Below are 20,051 nucleotides of genomic sequence, written 5' to 3' on the forward strand. Positions count from 1 at the left end.
TTTTCAAAAGTAAAACTCCACACGACACACAGATATTGAGGTTCCAAAACAACGAGTCAGTGTTTTATTAGTTTCTACTACCACAACGTTTCATGAGACCTCCAAAACCATCTACGCCCCACACCAGATCTAACTAGGAACACCCCAAGGCCTCTCCCCAGGCTTCCCAACAGTCTTAACCAACGCCATAACATCCTGTGTATCACCACACGCCAACCTAATACGTTCACTCGTACTAGGACAATCCAACCTAAACCACCCACTACCCAACCCATTCTCAATGCGTGCAGCCTTGATGGCTTCACGAATAGCGAAATAAACACTCGCTCCCATAAACAATGGAGGTTCACCAACTGCTTTGGATGAATGCACTGCGACTGGGTTTGGCGAGTTTTTCATGACTGATATACGGAAGTCTGCGGGGATGTCTTTGAAACCTGGGATTTTGTATGCGCCAGGTCCCCGTGTTATGAGAGCACCTGTTGCGGGTGATACGAGAGTTTCTTCGAGAGTTGCCCAGCCTTGGCCTTGTGTAAAGCCTCCTTCAATCTAAGTTGGAGGAATTTTGTAAGAAATTCCGTTGCAGATTTTTTATTACGACCAAAAAATGGAGATTTGAAAGTGGAAATCTGCACAGCATATTCTTTCTCACCTGCCCAATATCAATAGCAGGATTGATACTTCGTCCAATATCCATACAAACATCAGCCCTCAACACCATATGATCCCCAGTCAAAGTATCGACTTCCACCTCACAGCATGCAGCACCATACGTAAAGTATCGATACAAGATACCAGTATTTGTTATCATATCATATCCAACATTCGGTACTTTGAAGAATCCATTAGCGGTGAGATTCACACGATCAAAGTATGCCATGTTGATGATTTCAGGCCATGATTTGGTTGGATGAGCATATCGATACTTTTCGAGACGTTCGTTGAGTTGGTTGCAAGCGTCTTGGAGTGCGGCACCGTTGATATCTATGTGAGTAAAAAAAGTGAGGTGAGCCAAAAAAAACCTTCGCGAAAAAAGGACCGATACAGTTCAAATGTCTTGTTTCTCACCTGACGACATACTAGCAGCCGTTGCACTAGTATTAATAACAGTCCTCGTACTCGTCTCATCCAAATGCACATACTCTAATGGCACATTCAGATTCTCACACACGATTTGTACCATCTTTGTATGCAATCCTTGTCCCATCTCTGTGCCTCCATGAGTAATCAACACTGATCCATCATTATAAATGTGAATCAATCCGGCACCTTGATTCAGGAATTTGGCAGCGAATGCTATTCCGAATTTGGTTGGCAGGAGGACGATACCTCGTTTACGATACTTGTGATGGGCATTGTATTCGTTGACGGATTTGAGACGTGCATGAAAGTCGGATGTTTTAATTAGCTGAGCCCATAGTTTGTCAATGTGGAAGTTGTGAAGCGGTTGGTTGAATGGCACCATGTCGTTGTTGTTGTAAAAGTTGATTCGCTAGAAAGCATGGACGGCGAGTCAGACGAAAGAGAAAAAAAAAGAATTATGAACCGATCAGATCAGAATCTGCCACTTACTCTTATCTCTTCAACAGGCTTTTTGAGATAATCAGCAACATGAGTAATCATAGTCTCGCTAACAAGCAGACCTTGTGGACCACCAAATCCACGGAAGGCAGTATTCGTGACCAAATTCGTCTTGCAAACACGACCAGTGACTTTGACATTCGGCACATTATACACATTGTCAGCGTGAGTAATGGCTCGTTCCAGAATAGCTAAATACGTAGTAATGTTAGCTGGACGTCGCTAGAACAATTCACGTAGCGGTTTGTCATCGCTCATTTTTGCCATCACAACTTACTTGTACTCAAATCCATCGAAAACCCTCCATTCGAAAACAAGTCCACCTCCAAAAACACCAACCTCCCAGCATCAGTAAACCCAGCTTTGTAGTTGCCCAGCATGGGATGTCTCATACCAGTCATACTCATATCCTCTTCTCTCGTCAGCATACATCGCACAGGTACACCCAATTTTCTCGCAGCGACAGCCAAAGCACATGTAATCATATGTGATCGAGTTTCTTTACCACCAAACCCACCACCGAGTCGTTTTACACGCACAGTGACTTTATTGGCCTGGATTCCCATGACGTGTGCCATGAGATGTTGAGTTTCACTTGGGTTTTGGGTTGATGCGTATACTTCGAATTCACCGTCTTCGCGTTTGGGAACGACGAGGGAGCATTGTGTTTCCAGGTAGAAGTGCTCTAATCACATGTGATGGTGAGTGTTCCGTTTCATCGAGAGGGGAGAAAACCCTTCAGCAAGGGTTGCCATACCTTGAGCACCAGTTCTAACACTCCCTTCCACCACATGAGAAGCAGCAGACACTGGCAGCTCAGACTCTTTGCCAGCATACGATCCGGAAGTGATGCCACGATTGATTGGGAAGAATGAGTCTGCTTCAATAGCATCTTCGATGGTCAATACATGTGGCAGCTTCTCATAAGTGACTTTGACTAGTCGAGCTGCTGCACGAGCCAATGATTCGGTTTCAGCTACAACTATGCCAATCATTTGTCCAAAATGTAAAATCTGTTTTGTTGCAAACAGTTCTTCATCTGGAATGTTTCAAAGTCAAACATAAAAATGTGAGCAAAAAAACGACCAAGACGCAGAAGATGATGATGAATCAACCTTTGAAAACAGTTCCCATGACATTAGGATTCGGATTATGAAACGCAGTATGACTCAATGGATGTTCATCAAGCATTCCATCTCGATATCCAGGAACATCTTTGGCATCAAAGTATCCTGCAACACCTTCAGCTTCTATTGCTGCTGATGCATCAACAGACCTAATGAGAACAAAATGAGATGAGAAAAACTTCCAAATATATTGCAACAGTCACGCAAGCAACCATAATCACACACTTGATATATCCATGCGCAATCGTACTGATAACTGGAGCAGCATAAAGCTCTCCTGTAAACGTTGGCATATCATCAACATATATAGCTTCACCAGTAGTCTGCTTGAGTGCTGATAAATGCATTTGGCTGTTGCCTACAACGTGTTCGGGACTGGCTGTTTCGTAATCCTACGAAACATCACGCCTGAGAAAGCCTATTTTTGCTCCATGCTTTTAAAGCAATCGTAAGTACCTGAACACCACTAGACAGTGGTCTCACAATCTCTTCAATGGCAGATACAGCTCGATCATCAACATGTATTTTGCATCCAGGGTATCGTTTCACGATTTCATGATTCACATGGATTTCAAATTTCGTAATGAAACTGACTGCAAGCATCTTTCGGAACTCGACTTGTGCACCGGGAGTGGTATACGTCATTGGCATGTCCTAATAATACGAAAACGACATGAGACGTGTTACATGAAATGTTTTTTTGTTAGGCAGTACCTCCATCAAAGCAGCCTGAATCTGTTTGATCAAAGCAGGCTCCCATTTTCTTCCAATAGTCAAAGCAGCAGCCTTCTTGGCAAGCATGGAAATAGGACCCATGCCACCAAACGAGAAACAGGCATCTTTGACAATAAAGCCATACCACGCTGGCAGTAAGTCAATTCGTAGACCAGCATTCACGATAGCGATATCGTCGTCTCGCCTTCGAGCTTGTTTGAAGCCACGAGCGAATTCTGTTTCTTTGGTATATGGCACATCTAGAATCGGAATGGTGTCTGGTGAGCCAAAAAAAACCCCCCAAGCTGATACACGATATTTGCACTTACAGACAGAAACAAGCACCTCACTACTCTGCAATGCCGTCTTTCGATACGCCAAGAAGAACTCACTCATGGCAATCCTCCTCGACCCTCCCTTCCTTGACGCAACATTCAATACAGCACCCAAAGCCAGCAATACAGGATTCAGATCCGATATCGGGGAAGCTGTAACGATATTACCAGCAATAGCAGCAACATTCCTAATCTGATTTCCAGCAAAATACCGCAGGTTATCGACCATAGCTTTGAATCCTTGTGTCTTGTATGCAGGTAATATAGATATTTGTTCTTTGAGGTATGTAGCGAGATAAGTTAATGGTGTCGCAGCCCCAATAGTGATTCCATGTTCTGAGGGAGTGATGACACGCATTTCGGGAATGCTGTTTGGGTATATTTGGATTGGGTACTTCCATGCTCTGAAACGGGTTTCTATACCGACTTCAGTGTTGCCGTTAATTATTTTGAATTGCGGGTTTGCGTCCTAGAATGTTTTGAAGTTTCAACAACAAAATAGAAGTGACCAATCGAATGGTGTATGATTTTGGAACCAGATGTTTTACCGTAATATCCAATAGCTCATTCAGCGAAACCGGATGATACCATTTCGCCTTTCCGTTATCAAACATGTATGAAACGGGACTAGACCCTCCAGCAAAAGGTTTGAGCAGTGCAGGCGGGAACGGCAAATCATCGTCTTTTGAGCCATGCTATAAAAGTGAACTGCGTTGAAGCCAAAAACAAGACACACACCAGTTTCCAAGGATGTCTTACTGATAAATCTTCAATATCCGATACCACAGCATGACTATTTCCATTAGCAAGTCCATTGCCATTAGCATGTCCATTCACATGTCCATTAGAATGAGAGTGCTAAAAAAGGACGTCTCATGATCTGATATACATCGAAAGGCGAATTACAGTTGCAACACATACATCATCGGCGCAAGGCGTGACACTCTGACATGTGCCGTTGACAGCGCAAGCTTGACTACACTTCTTCTTTGCCAACGATTTAGCACCATCCAGTATAGGCCTGTATCCAGTACATCGACACAAGTTTCCTAAAAGAAACCATCATTTCGAAGTTGACATATGTTTGTTTTTTGGCATTAGAAACGTCACCTTGACATACCATCAAAAGCATCTTCAATATGACACTCGGACGCCTCAGGATGCTGCTTCAGCAGTCCATAAAGACTCATAACAATGCCAGGGGTACAATATCCACATTGTGACGAATGGGACGATGCCAATGTTTCTTGAACGACATGCGGGTTGTGTACGTTCCCGATTCCTTCGACGGTGATGACGTGTTTGCCTTCCACGGAGACTAGTGGGGCGAGACAGGAGTTTACCGATAGGTGTCTAGAACATAATACATGAGAGTTCGGCACAGAGTTACAAGCGTCAACAAAGAAACGTCAACGGTATCACACAGCAAGACCTTACACGATCCGTTGCGTGATATGATCATAGGAGGATACCACGACAGTACATGATCCACATCCTCCTACATGGTTGAAAAAGTAGTAACGGGTGAGGTTTTGACCTTATCTATCACCACCCAAACCACAAAAAACAAGCTCGCAAATGTTTTGACAATCCATACCTTCACCACAGCCCAATTTGGTTCCAGTCAATCCGATACGTCTCAGATATTCAATGAGCGTCTCTTCCGTATTTGGATTTGACACGGTTTTCGGCTTGCCATTCAGATAGAACTTTAGCTGAGTTCTCTTTTCCATTGCTGGCTTCCGTCCAGTTGCAAAGGTGGCTAGTAAGTTGTAGGCAAGCCTGTAGTTTAGATCGGTAGTGCCTCTTGATATTAAGTTCTTTCGTCGATTTCAAGTTGAAGTCAGTTTCTGTCGGAATTTGAAAAAACCTGGGTCGTCCAAAAGATTGGCAAGTATGTACTTTGTAAAGCAACGAGATACGCTTTGTATTCATTTTTCTTTAACTCTATAGAGCTCGAAATCACGCTTAATTCACGTGGGAGCTTTCAAGCACTCTGTGAACACCTCGACATCAACCAACGTGCTTGTCTGACACCTCCTCATAAAATACATCGATGAAGCATCTCACCATCTCACCCAGCAATCTCGTTGGATTTGACGCCAACACGTACCGTTTCACTGAACTGGGGTCTGACAAGACTGATCGTGTGGATCGTTCCCGTTTCCGTCATTTGCTGGCTGATACGTTTCGTGTAGATGATTCGTTGTTGACGGATCGTGGTATGGCTGGTGTCGGCCGTGAATCCCCTCCTGCTAGAAGCTTTTGGATAGTGCTTGCCAGCTGCTAAGGTTATGGAAAAGCACCTGACTGTCGAGCTGGTCGCTAGTTCGAGAGCTGCTACATATGGATTAAGCAAGAAGGTTGTTAATATTGCTACGAGTTCCACGATTCCGAAAGTGGTCTCAAAGGCTGATGCCAGGAGCGATGCCAAGGCTGGGCCTTATAAGCTGAGCGGACATTCATTTTCGACCATAATCCCTGCCTCCTTACAACACAGGTCATCCAGATCTCATTGTAGCCACAGCTCATAGAGAAATTGGGCGTCGCGACGTGACAATCATGGTCTTCAGCAAAGAGAACGGAGTACATTCAGGTATTTATCACATTACAATTAATTTGGGTACTTTTTACGCGCGGAATCTGTATTCTACTGTCTTGAAGCTCAGCTCTCAAAAAACTCAAGACGAAGCTAGATTTCAGAGTAGGGATAGCAACTTGCAAGAGGACGATACAGGCAAGTCATATACAAGCGTATTACATACCTGAGTTATCTAGTTAACGCAGTTTTCAATAGAAACAAGATGGCCACCAATGTCGTTGGTTCAGGTCTCGCCTCAATGCTTCGAAATAGGACTTATACTTGGAAGATTGAAGTATATTCAAAGCTCGCTGAAAATGTTTATTACGTACGCAGTATTCCAAAACTGGATTCAGTGGCGCTTTTGCTAATCTCTTATTGTCACAGTCGCCAACATTTGGATTTGCAGACTTTTCTCTTCGTATGTAGCTACATCTTGCTGGACACGGAGCTGATGCTGCTGGGTACATTCATTTTAAGAGCAGACTGCTGATATGCTGATAAATTTGATTTACTCGCTTTCATTAGATACTTGGCTGTTTTTAACTATTTTCTTACTGTGCAAACCCTACAGACTCTGAAATCAATGACTGACTTGGCATTTGTAGATTTAGACTCGCTGTCTTTACCATTGAATACCCCCGTTTTGTTGAGCTACAGCATCACTATGAAAGGCACGGATTCTGTCCAAGACTACAAGGCCAGTCCGGCAGATGGTGGATGTTTGTTTTCTCGTGAAGACGGTAAGCTTCAAATTCAGTTCCCCGAATCAAGCCTAATATAGACCACTATATAGCCAGTTGGGGAATGACAAGTCAGTTCATGCAATCCTGGTCGGTAGTCTTTGCAATACCTTAGCTCATACCTCTGGAATTAGGACTTGAATCTCTTGACAATTTCAAGCTAGCATTGGTCTCAGACATTCTGACTCTGGAAATTGCCTTCTCCACTGGAAAAGAATTCTCTGCGTAAAACTGTCGCTCCACCATCAGTGTTGCATTTGTTGGGCAAAAACAATCTCTCAGATGTTGACTTGAAATCAAATGACTCTGAAGATCTCATCCCACACTCTTATTTTCAAACACAAATCAAAAATATTTCGAGATGTCATCCTTCGAGACTCCACCACCCCTGATAAAGCCAAGAAGGGATCGAAATCTGGCATCAACGTTAATGCCCGTCCTCGAATTGAAGTCGATTCCTCGTCTGAATGTCAATAAGGTCCTATATACTTTGAATGGCTACCTATAAAGACAGAACAAGCACAACTCCGAATCGAACTATTCAAGGCTGCAGACAACTATGATTTTCAACCCTTGTGTACAGCACTTGTTGAAGCCATCGCTTCGCAAGACTTCAAAATGGATACTGTCTTGGACATGCTATCACTGGGACACACATATACTCGTGATAACTCGGCTTTGAAGACCGCTGCTATGAGCTATATCTTGAAGCCAGAAAACGCAAACGACATTGTCACATCGCCCAAGTTTGCAAAATGGTCTCGGCAGGAGAGCAATCTTTTCCTCGGTGTTGAAATCCTTGAAGCATCGCTCAAGATCATTGGTGGTTTCGGCTAGTAAAAACCTTCGTCTCTTCTTTATGCTGGAATGATCAATGCTGTTGTGATAGGTACAAGAGCGTGAATGAATAAGAGCCTCACATATATACAAAGCTTGCGGTGTTTTGCTGTTTTATATCATGAAAATCAATCATGTAGCATGTGAAAGTTTGTTGTGTAAGTTTCTGTTTGTTCAATGCTTAGAACCAATAAGTGCTCGATGTAAAAAACGTAGTTTGGTGTACTTGTTGCATCAGTTCGTGTCGCATATGCTATCGAAGGCGAACATCGTTTCCAAATCTCACAGATCCAAAACCTCACTACAAACCAAAGCTCCAAAGCAAATACAACATGACAGGTACGTTGACCGTCCGAAACCGCCCAAAATGAAGCTCAGCTGGCGTAGTTTGAATGCTACAGAGGAGATCAAGTTTACAAAACCAAGTTTATATCAAGTGTAATGAAGTTGCACTATTGAAACGTCACCGATTGGGAAGAGGAAGTGCCTAAGCCTCTTGTAACTTAGCTCTAATATAGGCTTACTGTGTCCTTTTGTCATGTTTCGTTATTGATCATAGCTCTAAAACGCACACATCAACTTTCAAACCCAACCCTAACGAATTCTCATCTTTTAGGGCGAGGAAAAGGAGGCAAAGGTCTCGGAAAGGGTGGTGCCAAACGTATGTACCAAGATTAATAGTCTATCACCTATTACTACATCTTATCTATGTTTATTTTCGTCGCTATCTGATGTCTTTAACACAAACGCTGTGTCTGATAGGTCATCGAAAAATTCTTCGTGACAACATTCAAGGAATCACCAAGCCTGCTATTCGTCGATTGGCTCGTCGTGGTATGCAAGATTGAAGGACTTTGGCGAGCAAAGATGTCCTTTACTTAGTGGTCAGAGATCCAAAAATAGTAAATGTTACTAATGCGCTACTCGATCGGACTTGTAGGTGGTGTCAAGCGTATCTCTGGCTTGATCTACGAAGAGTAAGTCATCCATAGTTTGAGATTGGGTTGGTTTCTCTTCTCAGGATGAATATGATCCTATTTTATTTTTTGTCTTAAACTTACAAACCATTCCTGCTCATTTAGAACTCGTGGTGTCCTCAAAGTCTTCTTGGAGAACGTCATTCGTGATGCAGTCACCTACACCGTATGTTTCGCTGCTGCTGTTCTGCAAGTCTCTGTTGTTCTGACATCGATGAATTGTAATAATAGGAACACGCTAAGCGTAAGACCGTCACATCCTTGGACGTCGTCTACGCTCTCAAACGCCAAGGACGTACTCTCTACGGGTACACATTGCTTGATTCTAGCATCTTCTGTTGAATTTTTTTGGCTGACTGGATCATTTCCTCATCTTAGTTTCGGTGGTTAAGACAAGCACATCCCTTCAACATTCAAAATGGTGCCTCTTTGTTTATCTCTGTATTGACCTTGCTAAAGAATAAATTGTTTACAAACCCATTTAACATTTGAATGTTCCGTTCATACACATGGTCGCTGCGCAAAGTGTGAACCAACGAAGTGCACTAATATGATGTCAAATGATTCGTTGCTGCAGTATGAAGAGTCAGTTTACGGCAGGGATTCTCCTCCTCTTCACGTATTATCCTGGTATCCGGCTTACTTTTTGCTCGAAATTTGATTTTGACGAGTGTTTCTCCCAATGAATAGGCCAGCAGTGGATCTCAACTATACGCAACCAGCAATGTGCCATTCCTAGATCTGAAGGAGACCAAGATCTTGGAGTTATCTAAACGAAATAGACGGTTAACGGTCGCATTAGCCAAGGAGCGATCAACATCAGAAGCACTTTCAAACAAGATCAAGGCAAGTCTAAACGAGGAGAAGATCAACTGTGGAACTATTAAATCTAAGTAATTTGCTCAACATTAGCAAGTGGAACTATCGGCTTTACTGAATTCAAGAGAGAGTATCAGCAGCAACACATCCGCAAACACAATTTCGTTATTGGAAGAAGTTAAAGCTTTGAGATCGAAATTAGCTACATCAAATCGTCGATTAGAAGAAGAGAGATTAGGGAATCAAGCTTTACGGGTTGAATTACGAAACATTCAAAAGGTGTTGAAGGATGAGATTGGTGATGATACGCCGCTTACCAAGGTGAGTTCATTATCAGATATGATTCTTCTCCAACGATTCTCAAAAGGGCTATTTGTTAGGCTCTGGATGTGAATAGTGGGTGGAAGGGACGTGCTCAACAGATCACTATGCTGAAAGTCAGGAATCCATACTTTCGCAAAGATTTTGCAACCGATTGATCTAATACTGTTTTACAACCAGGATCGCGTACGAGATCTGACTGCTCAACTGTCAAATCCTGCTGGTCCTTCAGCAATGTTGGATCAAAAGCATCGAGATGGAATTAAAAAGATGGAAACCGAGAGAAAGATTAGTATTGAGGCTGCTTTGACGGAAGCTGAGGTAAGATAAGCATGCACCTTTATTGATTTTGACAGTGTGCTGATGATGCTTTCGCAATAGCAATCCAAGGCTGAGAAGGACGAGTACCGAGTGAGATGTGATTCTCTTCAATCCAGAAACAAGTGTGTAGTCTGTTTGCTCTATCAATTGATTCAAATACTGGAGTGTTCACCTCTATCTCGTTAGTCTGCTGAGCAAAGAAATCAAAGACCTCAAGTCCAAGATCGAAATGGTGCTAGACAAATCATCGAAAGACGACAAACTGATATGTAGCATTACGAACGAACTCATGAAGCACAAAACGCTCAATAGAGACAACACCTCCGCCCATCCACTTTCCAAAGTCTGTAACGGCCAAGAGATTGAAATTGCAGACCTCAAGAACAAGTTGAATGCTCAATCCAAGGAGCTGACAGAGTTGAGACGTTCCAAATCCAGCCCCCAGATGAATGAGAAGGGTGCTGAAGTGACCTTAGTGGCTATGGAAGGCAAGATTCGGGCGCTCAAAGTAGAGCTTGACGGAATGGGAAGGATGAGAGAGACTTTAGAGCATAGGTTGGAGGAAGCTCAGAAGGAGGCTATTCATACGAGTGAGTGCTTCGAGATTTTCAAGTAGTTGGACTTGAGCGAGATACTCAGCCTCGTTACATAGAAATGGAACTCAAGCAAGCCAAGCGTAAGAATGCTTCTCTAGAACAACAGCAAACAACACAACCACTACATCGGAAACCACAACGACCAACACGGTCACCGCCAGGTGCCGAACAAGTGCAAGAACTGAGGGAGAAGCTACAGTTTGTTGAGGATCATAATGAAGCGTTGTCAAGTAAGTTGTCTACGTTTTGCATACAATGAGTTGAATGCTAAGATCTGTCATCGCATTAGTGATGTTAAGGGATACTCAAAGGAACAAGGAAGAAGAACTGCGACTGTATGATGACTTGGTGGTGGAGCTCAAGGCCGAAATTCGAGATACGGTTGACAAGCTGTGTCGCACTGCTGATCCGAATCATAAGAGGGAGAACAAGCCACGGAAATAGAACACGTATTGACCAAGTCCTGTGTGCTGATACACAGAGTGCTGTGTGTTGACGGTCATTTTTCCAGGACCTTCGTCGATTTTCACGTACTTTATAATAATCTTAATAATCTCAATAGTTCCCAGTCAAAATAAAAACGTTCAAACGTATTCTTTTGTGTTCTACGGAAAGAGCTTGCGTCAGCTGTTTAAGCCTTCAACACTTACCCTCAAACAACTTGGCAATTTGAGAACGGCAAGAGCAGGCGAATATTTTAGAAGGAGAGAGAGAGGGAGACCATTCCGGACACTGTTGCCATTATATACAATAGCTGATTCTTTCTGGTGGTTCGTCATTGGCCGCCTCGTTGCTCGAGAAACACCGCTTTCGCACACAAACACTTCCACCACACATCCAGCACATTATATAACCAATGGCCGAAGTATTGAGAATGAGCGGGGCTGAGATCGAGCAGCAACGACAAATAGAAGAGCAGGTAATGTGGCAGATGCATCGGCCCTTTCAGGTCTATGCAAGCATTGGGCACAACATTTGGATGATGACTGAGTCATTACATTACGTTGATCCTTACATTGCAATTCATTTTTAATGGGCTTCAAATTGTGATATCGTGCTTGCAATTCGTGTATAGCTGACATTTGCTATCATGATCTGACGTCTTCCCTTCACATTACAGATTAGAAGGAGGCGCATCGCTGAGAATATGGAGGCTGCTCTAGGTACGTTGTCAATGCATTGTTGCCATTGTTGTTACCGTCATTACTATTCGTTGTTGCCATTGCTATCACCGTCTTACGGACACCTGTTTCTTCTTAGAATTCAACCCGGAATCATTCGCCCGAGTCAACATGCTATACATTGACGCCGACATCAACGGTGTGCCAGTCAAAGCTTTCGTAGATAGTGGTGCTCAAGTTACAATTATGAGTCCAAGTCTGGCTGAACGGTGCAATCTACGAGGTCTTATTGATGAACGATTTGGAGGAGTTGCCCAAGGAGTTGGTACTGCAAGAATACTCGGCAAGGTTCATTTCGCCCAAATGCGGCTCGGCACGCAGTTTTTGCCTGCTTCGTTTACGGTCATGCAGGCATGTCAAAATCAAACTCTTGTTAAATAGTGAGCGACTACAACAAGTTTCTGATCAGGTTTTTCATTACGTAGAGCGAAGGAGTCGATTTATTACTCGGCCTAGACATGCTACGTCGCTTCCAAGCCGTTATAGATTTGGAGAAGAATGAATTGAGGATTAATGGAGAGTCTGTACAGTTCTTACCGTATGTGTTCCGCCTACTCGCACTTATTTTCTCACTTTGCTCATCCATCTTGCTATATGTAGGGAGCATCAACTTCCTTGGAAGGCACGATTTGATTCAGGGGCGGTTGATCCAGCCGAGCTGGCAGCCATAGAAAATAGTTTACAGATGGAGCAGCAGCAACAGATGCAGCAGATTCCCGCCCTCGTACCTCCTCCACGTCGGGCGCCGGGACGCGGATTGTGGCGATAGTGCCCGCGGCTCGTGGATTATACAAATGAACAGTCGTAAAACACAGCAACAAAATGCAACAACCCCCTTATCTATTACCGGACTACATCATTGTACAGCCGCCCCTCATTATTAAAGTAGTTTTTGTACTTGAGAAGTCTCTTGTTGCTTTGGTTTGGACGAATAGAAATGAGTCTAGTAGTAAAACAGCTTGGTGGGAGCGCCGGTGTTTTCAGAAACAAGTTTTGTATTGACGAAACAATTGTTTTAAACGTTAACGAGACGCCACTTGATAGCAGTGGGTTATTTTTTTAAATCTTTGCTCCTTGGGCACGAGCAATCTTCAAACCTTGTCTGATACCGAAATCAAGCATGATTTCTTCAGAACCGCCTGGAATAGCAGCACCACGGACATTTCTGTAGAGACGTTCGACAACACCTCCTTGACCACCGCGAGTGTATGCTAATGTGGATAGCCCAGTTAATCAATTTGATCAGGTAAATCAATGATTTTTTCTTTGCTTCAAAGACACTTACCAATGCCACCCATAATTTGAGATGCTTCTCGTGCGCATAGTTCAAAGGTTTGTGTGCCTAAATAAGGCGATGTAACGATGTTAGATTAATTTGCAGGATTGTGAACTTCGCCAATTCGCTTTTTGTTTTTTCGCAGCTTGGAATCAACATGATTCGACATTCATAATGATCAGATGCCACACTCATGAAATTCTAGCATGGCGGGGCTCGTACTCACATTGTGCCTTGAGCAAGGCAATGGAAGATCCAAGCTTCTCGTCAGCTTCCTTCTTGGACATCTTGTCCCATTGGTAACATGTAAGTTCTAGCCATGCTTGCGTGGCTAATCAATACCATGGCGTCAGCAATTTGTGTACAATTGCGGGCTCTGGCGAAAACATATTCTTTACCTTCAATCATTCTTGCCATGTGTCCGAATTTGTTACCTAAATTTGGTGTTGATAGTGTTTTAGCATAGAAAGATATGGGTGGGATAGATACCACTACGTACGGATAACACCATGTTCAATCAAGTATTGGCCGAAAGTTTTACGCTTGTTTGCGTATCTGCGGCGAAAAATATGTTAGCGTCCATGCTAGACAACAAAAAAAAATGTGACACTCACTTCATTGCCTCCTCGAAACAAACTCGTGCGGATCTTGGAACACCCATGCAAATGGAAAGTCGTTCCTTGTTGAAATTGAACCTAAGAAAAGAACCAAACAAAATAAGCATCGTAATATTTGTCTTCGTGAAAAAAAGAGGGAAGGAATTGTCATATTATACATTTGTCTACTACACTCACATCAACACTTTGAAACCTTGGTTTTCTACACCGAGGAGGTTCTCGACTGGGACTTTAACGTTCTCGAAAGTAACGTAAGCTTGTCCACTGGATGTTCCAGCTTGGGTTGGCAAGATTCTGGTTTTGAGGCCAGGTTGTCTTTCTATGATGAGGACACTCATGCCGGTTGCGCCCTTGTTACCGGTACGGACGGCAGTGACGAAGTAGTCTGCGTAGGTACCGCATGTGATCCTGCAATTAAAAGTATTAGTCGTGCGTTGACTTGCTTAAATTGAGTGTATCAAGAAAAGAGGCTCTTTCGTACCATTTCTTTTCTCCGTTTACAATGTAGTGCTTGCCGTCTGGGGTCTTGACGGCGGTGGTGGTGATGTTTGCGACATCGGAACCAGCAACTGTAAAGGAGAAAGCGTATGAGTAAACGTGTAGTCAAGACTTTAGATGGAACAATCTGGGCAAGACTTACAAGGTTCTGAGATAGCAAGACAAACAACCTGGAACATGAGATATGAGACTGTGCCTTGTTGGGGGAACAGAGCAAACAGGATTTTACCTTGTCTCCGGCCATGACCTCAGGGAGGATCTTGTCCTTTTGATGTTGGTTACCAAAGCTAGCATACAGCGAATCAGTGATTATGCACAAGTAAAATAGAAGTGGTGTAGAAAGACTGACTTGATGATGGCTGGAAGAGCAATGGATGGTCCCAAAGTCAAGTTGGAGGATGCTGGTGAAGTGGCTCGGGCCAATTCATCTTGGACAACCAGCCAATGGAATGTATCCCCTGTTTTTTCCATCCGTCAGAGACTGATGGTCTTTGCAATAATGACCACCACTCACATTCTTCAGGCTTAATACCACATGGTGGGGGAGCCTTTACGTAGGCCATTGGCCAGGGTCTATGTAGTTATATTCTTGTTAGTACAGTTTCCAACCGTGAAATGTATCAGTTCATTCCTAATACAAACTAACCTCATTCCAGTGAAACAAGTCAAAAGACCACGTTCTCCCCACGACTTGTACACAGATTTTGGTACTTGACCAGCCTCACTCCATTCGTCAGAGAAGGGCTTCAATTCGGTTTCAATGATGTTTCTCATGTATTCACGCAGTCTGCGGTGAGAGTCGTTGTAGTAGGGTGATTTCCATCCTTGGTACCTGTTAAGCCATTCAACGTTGGTTTCTCTTTTTCTACACGACAAGAAACAGAAATGTGTACCAGGTTGGGTCCTGTTTGTCGAATGGATTTGTTAGACGTTGATACATGACGCGAAGTGTTAAGGACGAGAAAACCTACTCCGTAAGGAACAAGATCACCAAACAATTCAGTCTTTGGTTTCGGTGGTTCCTTGTGAGCATTGTCGAGCTCTCCAATGTAGAGCTTGTTTCCGAAACGGGCCATAACAGACAAAATGTTGTGGAAGTTTGCGAATTGTTGAGTAGCATCTTTGCCAGCAACGGACATCAAGATACGTTTTCCACCCTAATAAGCATGTCGTCAATGCAATCCTTTGATCAAAGACCCTGTTTTCCCGTCTTGAAGGCAATCATGGGTAGTGCGTGACACAAGTATGCGACGATGCAATTGGGATGGTGCCAGCATAAGAAGGCGTACCAGCCCAGTTATAAATTCCAATTTCTGAGCCAATTTTCAGTGGAATGGTACAAAGCACCACGCTGCATCCTCACAACTACCGAACTGGACAACATTCCAAACGAAAGCAAATATAGAATGTTACGTACAGGGTGACCATCAACGTAGTCTGTCATATCGTATACTATTAAATATCATGATTATATGAGCATATCTTGCATTTGGTATTGGGTTTAGTCTCGAAAAGCACACATGCGTCACCAAGTCGAAAACTCACCCCTCCCGTCTATGATGATCCAGATATCATCTTCAGTGTTGTGTTTAGCAACTTCTTGAATAGAGTAGACCTTTCCAGAGCGAGGAATTAGAGTAGCCATTATGTTTTGTAGGTTGTTTTGGATGTTGGGAAGTGAAGAACAACACTTTTGCCGGTTGAGGGAGGCTCAATACTAGACGGAAACGTGAGGAGCTAATAGTAAGGATATTTACCTTAACCAGGATAGTTCTCTAGATAACGGTGTCCTGTATCGCGACAAGATTGGCTTGAAATTCGAACCGTGTTGTAATAATAGTTTCCAAACCACAATTTCACTTCTACAAGCGTGATTTTACGCGTCAATAATCGATTTCGGACTATTTGGAAGCTATTGAATAGCTTGAAGTAGCTCTCTTCTTTTCTGTCTCGCTTCATAATTCGAAAGACTTCGCCTTATCGAAAAAGAAGCTCGGTGGCAGGAAGATGGACCAACTGCCATTAACGGATCTTATGCTAGGTCGATTCGGAGTCGGTAGGCTACTTGTACTTGGTTGCATTTGTTCGGTTTTGACGACCAGAGCTGACATTTTGACTTTTTGTAAAAGGCAAAGCGTTTAAGAACAATACAAAGAGAATCACATCCATAGACTTTGATTTTACTGGTGAATTATGCATCACGGCTTCGGAAGATGATACAATGAACTTGTATGATGTCAGGAAGGGGGAGTAAGTTCATGAGACATTGGCCAAAAACAACGAGCATGAGTACCATACGATGAAGAACAAGGATGAAGAACAAGCTTCGAACGTCGGAATGATGCGCACCGCTGCTATTATAATATTTATCAAAGCTTTGACCCATTTCCTTTCCTTTCGTATAGGCTCAAGAAGACCATCTTCTCCAAAAAGTACGGATGTGATCTCGCTCGATTCACTCATGCTCCAAACACTGTCTTGCATTCATCAACCAAGGAAGATGGTAATTCGATACAGCAGCGTGATTGTGCTTGGCTCATACAGTGAAAAATACGTATCTAATCTTTTCTTCGCCACCTTTAGACACCATACGGTATCTATCGCTTCATGACAACCAATATCTACGATACTTTCGAGGACACAAGGCAAAAGTCATTTCATTGGACATATGTCCTGTTGATGATCGATTCATATCTTCATCGCTGGATGGTACTGTGAGATTATGGGACATGAGGTCTTCAACATGCCATGTAACGTTCGATCAATTCGAGCTTTGATAGCATTATCAGTACTTATCTTTTACCCACTCTCTCAAACATTTTGACAACTTTTATAGGGATGCGTATATCTCTCAAACAAACTACAGGGTCCAATCATTGTTGCATATGATCCAACAGGTGTAATCTGTGCATTCGGCCTATCAGGATCCCGCGTCATCTTGCTATACGATTCCAGCAATGTTTCTGGTGGCCCATTCTCTACATTCACAATCCAACCAGCAGAACACCCACGCACATATAACTGGACGTCACTCAAATTCTCTGCTTGTGGAAGCTACATTCTCATATGCACGAATGGGCCTGAAATGGGTCTTGTTGATGCATTTACGGGAAAAGTTTGGGGTTGGGCTTCGGGATATGAAAATACGGATGGGTTGAAATTGGAAGGAGGGTTTACGAATAATAACAAGTATATTTACTGCGGTAAGGACTCGATTGAGCATTGAGACCTGTCTTTGCTAATACGAAGATTGTTTCTTTCCCCCAAAATAGGATCACAGGATGGGAAGATACACTTTTGGTCTGTTCCAACTCTTCAAAAAGTTGAAACACTGGAAGGACATTCAGAACCAACACAGTGTGTTGTATTCAATCCACGTCACTTGTTGGTAGCTAGTGCAGACTCCCAACTGGTACGTCTCTTACAGAAAAAATCCGTGACACTGCCATCAGATATATTGAACGATGAACGTTCCCCAAGTCGAATCTGCATCGTCCTTCTTTCGAGAAGGTCGATTGCTGTTCCTCATGTCGACATTGGTTTTCTTATGTAACATCGAAGAACAGATCTTGGTTTTTAAGTCTTGATATTTCCATCGTTCCTTGAGAACATTGCAAGGTGGACATAAAGCACTTCTAACCAAACATTCTTCTTCTATTTAGGCATTTTGGTGTCCCAAACGGTTTGACATTTAAGAAACTTATATTGTATTATAGTGTAAATATAAGCTCAAAGCACAAAATACATTTTGCAAAATCGTTTAATTGAATTATTTCATGAGGTGAATTTTATGAATTCCGAGTCCTTTTCGAGTTTATCCATAGACTCGGCGACAAGACCAATGTATACATCGGTGCCACCATCTGCTGCATCAAAAATGGTTGCGAGGCCATCCCAGTTCAGTTGGCCAGTTTGCCTAGAGCGAGAACAAAAAAAATTAAACTGGGCCCCTGTACAGATTGAAATCTCTCTTTTGCATACCTCACAGACATCGGCCTCTCTCCAAAAAACTGGATATCATACATGCCAAACCTCCAACTAGTCAACGTGAAATCCGCCCCTCCAATCCTTTTAGACGCCGTAAACGTATATGTGATATGTAGCTTGTTTTCAATACTATGAATCCATGCAGACGTATCCCTAATCTTGTCATCATTTATCTTTTCAATCTCGGCTCGTATCATGTCTGCTGCTTTTGACAGTCCGTCTGGTCCTGTGAGGGCTGACACGTCTAGTATCGGTAGTGGAAACCAGTTCGAGTTTCCGAAATAACCGTCTCCTTGTGGTGGAATTGTTTTATTGCGTCCGTTGCATGCGAACCCGAGTTTTGCTTGGGTGTCTGATGGGATGACCCTGTGTACATTGAGAAAAATTGATTAAAACCAGACGCCAAAGAAGCCGGTTACTAGAAAGACCGAATCTCGTTCTTCACATACCAAGCTCTAACACAACACCTCCATATCAGTGCACTCAAAGCATCTTGTGTCGACACAAACCTCCCGACAGATTTACTAGCTGCTTCAGCCTTCAGCCTAGCAAGACTCTCAATACTAAAATGAAACATCGTGGCCCTCACAGCGGGCAATACACTCGGATACTTGACGATAGCTGGATCAACAAGCTTGAATTCAGGCGGCTGTAAAACATTCCTAGCATCACGTAGCGGATCCAATATACGTCGACTGTGTATTGGAGTCGGTAAACCATTAGCATGTCCCATACTACATATACTAGCCCAGTACTTTACGAATGCGAACACAGAGTGGCCGTCTGCGATTGCATGCTGCATCCCCACGGCGACAGCTATCCCTCCGTCGGCAAATGTCGTAATTTTCACCATTAGAGGCCACAGTAATGCTTGATCGAGTGTGACGGATAGATCCATTGGTATTTCTTCGTGTTTGAATGGTTTGAGTGATTCTAATGTCATCGAGGACGTCCTTACGTCAAAGGGCACGCCACGATCATTTGTCGTGACTGATATATTTCCGTTTTCGGCGTTAAAGTGCATGGTTCCTGCTACGATTGGGAACGAGACCAATGTCGTGGAAAGTGATGTTTGGAGTTTCTCGATGGCGTCTCGGGCAGCGTGTTGGTAGAAGACGGTGAAACGGGTGTATGATTTTGGCATTACGATATCGTTCTCTAAAAACAACGTTTGGAAAAAGGGAATGAATTCACTGTCTCGAGCTTTTTTCTTGTCACCAATTTTGAACGACGATACCTGAAAGCTCGACCGTTTCCAGCAAAGAAGGGGTTTCCGGCTTGATTAGAATTGTAGTGCTCGCCATTGTTTTGATGGATCCACCAGTATATGCTGGTTTTAGCAGTAGACTGGAATTCTTGCTGGATTTGCGTCACTTCAGAAACTGAAACAATTGGACGGCATTGAATGGTGCGTGAATGATAGTGGGAATACCAGCTACTGCTTGAAATTTAGATAAATTGGGAGAGCTTTGTCCAGTTAGTCACTGTTGGCACAATAGGCTCATTTCCTCATGATTTTCTTCTAGAGCTCCGTGTATCG

At 43.2% G+C, this 20,051-nt stretch overlaps 6 protein-coding genes across 6 annotated transcripts; 3 read left to right on the forward strand and 3 right to left on the reverse strand.

Annotated features, from left to right (window-relative positions):
* Positions 1-129: 129 nt before the first annotated feature.
* Positions 130-5,490, reverse strand: SmJEL517_g04005 (uncharacterized protein; the record flags this gene model as incomplete). The annotated part of the gene is made up of 17 exons (XM_031169933.1): positions 130-549; positions 653-984; positions 1,069-1,492; positions 1,573-1,772; positions 1,859-2,266; positions 2,339-2,620; positions 2,697-2,857; positions 2,934-3,100; positions 3,165-3,362; positions 3,423-3,682; positions 3,752-4,226; positions 4,306-4,452; positions 4,517-4,615; positions 4,679-4,806; positions 4,878-5,110; positions 5,195-5,255; positions 5,355-5,490. 17 exons carry the CDS (start codon positions 5,488-5,490, stop codon positions 130-132), a joined length of 4,131 nt encoding a protein of 1,376 aa, XP_031024114.1.
* Positions 5,491-6,561: 1,071 nt separating this feature from the next.
* On the forward strand, positions 6,562-9,286 carry SmJEL517_g04006 (uncharacterized protein; the record flags this gene model as incomplete). Its single annotated transcript, XM_031169934.1, has 10 exons — positions 6,562-6,633; positions 6,768-6,802; positions 6,867-7,081; positions 7,560-7,904; positions 8,535-8,579; positions 8,681-8,752; positions 8,859-8,895; positions 9,001-9,061; positions 9,127-9,203; positions 9,274-9,286. 10 exons carry the CDS (start codon positions 6,562-6,564, stop codon positions 9,284-9,286), a joined length of 972 nt encoding a protein of 323 aa, XP_031024113.1.
* Positions 9,287-9,448: 162 nt separating this feature from the next.
* Positions 9,449-11,396, forward strand: SmJEL517_g04007 (uncharacterized protein; the record flags this gene model as incomplete). The annotated part of the gene is made up of 9 exons (XM_031169935.1): positions 9,449-9,514; positions 9,586-9,788; positions 9,840-10,035; positions 10,095-10,151; positions 10,216-10,356; positions 10,417-10,478; positions 10,543-10,946; positions 11,009-11,182; positions 11,242-11,396. The coding sequence occupies 9 exons, from the start codon at positions 9,449-9,451 to the stop codon at positions 11,394-11,396; spliced, it is 1,458 nt and encodes a 485-aa protein (XP_031024112.1).
* A 1,796-nt stretch (positions 11,397-13,192) lies between these two features.
* SmJEL517_g04008 (uncharacterized protein) lies at positions 13,193-16,169 on the reverse strand (the record flags this gene model as incomplete). The annotated part of the gene is made up of 17 exons (XM_031169936.1): positions 13,193-13,344; positions 13,419-13,475; positions 13,636-13,740; positions 13,808-13,843; positions 13,909-13,964; positions 14,024-14,104; positions 14,204-14,434; positions 14,508-14,595; positions 14,667-14,694; positions 14,754-14,811; positions 14,874-14,982; positions 15,039-15,097; positions 15,171-15,356; positions 15,418-15,428; positions 15,496-15,681; positions 15,942-15,976; positions 16,070-16,169. 17 exons carry the CDS (start codon positions 16,167-16,169, stop codon positions 13,193-13,195), a joined length of 1,578 nt encoding a protein of 525 aa, XP_031024117.1.
* Positions 16,170-16,531: 362 nt separating this feature from the next.
* SmJEL517_g04009 (uncharacterized protein) lies at positions 16,532-18,219 on the forward strand (the record flags this gene model as incomplete). The annotated part of the gene is made up of 7 exons (XM_031169937.1): positions 16,532-16,580; positions 16,654-16,774; positions 16,930-17,027; positions 17,108-17,274; positions 17,361-17,727; positions 17,797-17,936; positions 18,187-18,219. 7 exons carry the CDS (start codon positions 16,532-16,534, stop codon positions 18,217-18,219), a joined length of 975 nt encoding a protein of 324 aa, XP_031024116.1.
* A 79-nt stretch (positions 18,220-18,298) lies between these two features.
* SmJEL517_g04010 (uncharacterized protein) lies at positions 18,299-19,815 on the reverse strand (the record flags this gene model as incomplete). The annotated part of the gene is made up of 4 exons (XM_031169938.1): positions 18,299-18,440; positions 18,506-18,877; positions 18,961-19,669; positions 19,749-19,815. The coding sequence occupies 4 exons, from the start codon at positions 19,813-19,815 to the stop codon at positions 18,299-18,301; spliced, it is 1,290 nt and encodes a 429-aa protein (XP_031024066.1).
* Between the last annotated feature and the right edge of the window lie 236 nt (positions 19,816-20,051).

Source organism: Synchytrium microbalum (assembly GCF_006535985.1).
Source record: "Synchytrium microbalum strain JEL517 chromosome Unknown SmJEL517_scf0024, whole genome shotgun sequence".
Taxonomy (NCBI): Eukaryota; Fungi; Chytridiomycota; class Chytridiomycetes; order Synchytriales; family Synchytriaceae; genus Synchytrium; species Synchytrium microbalum.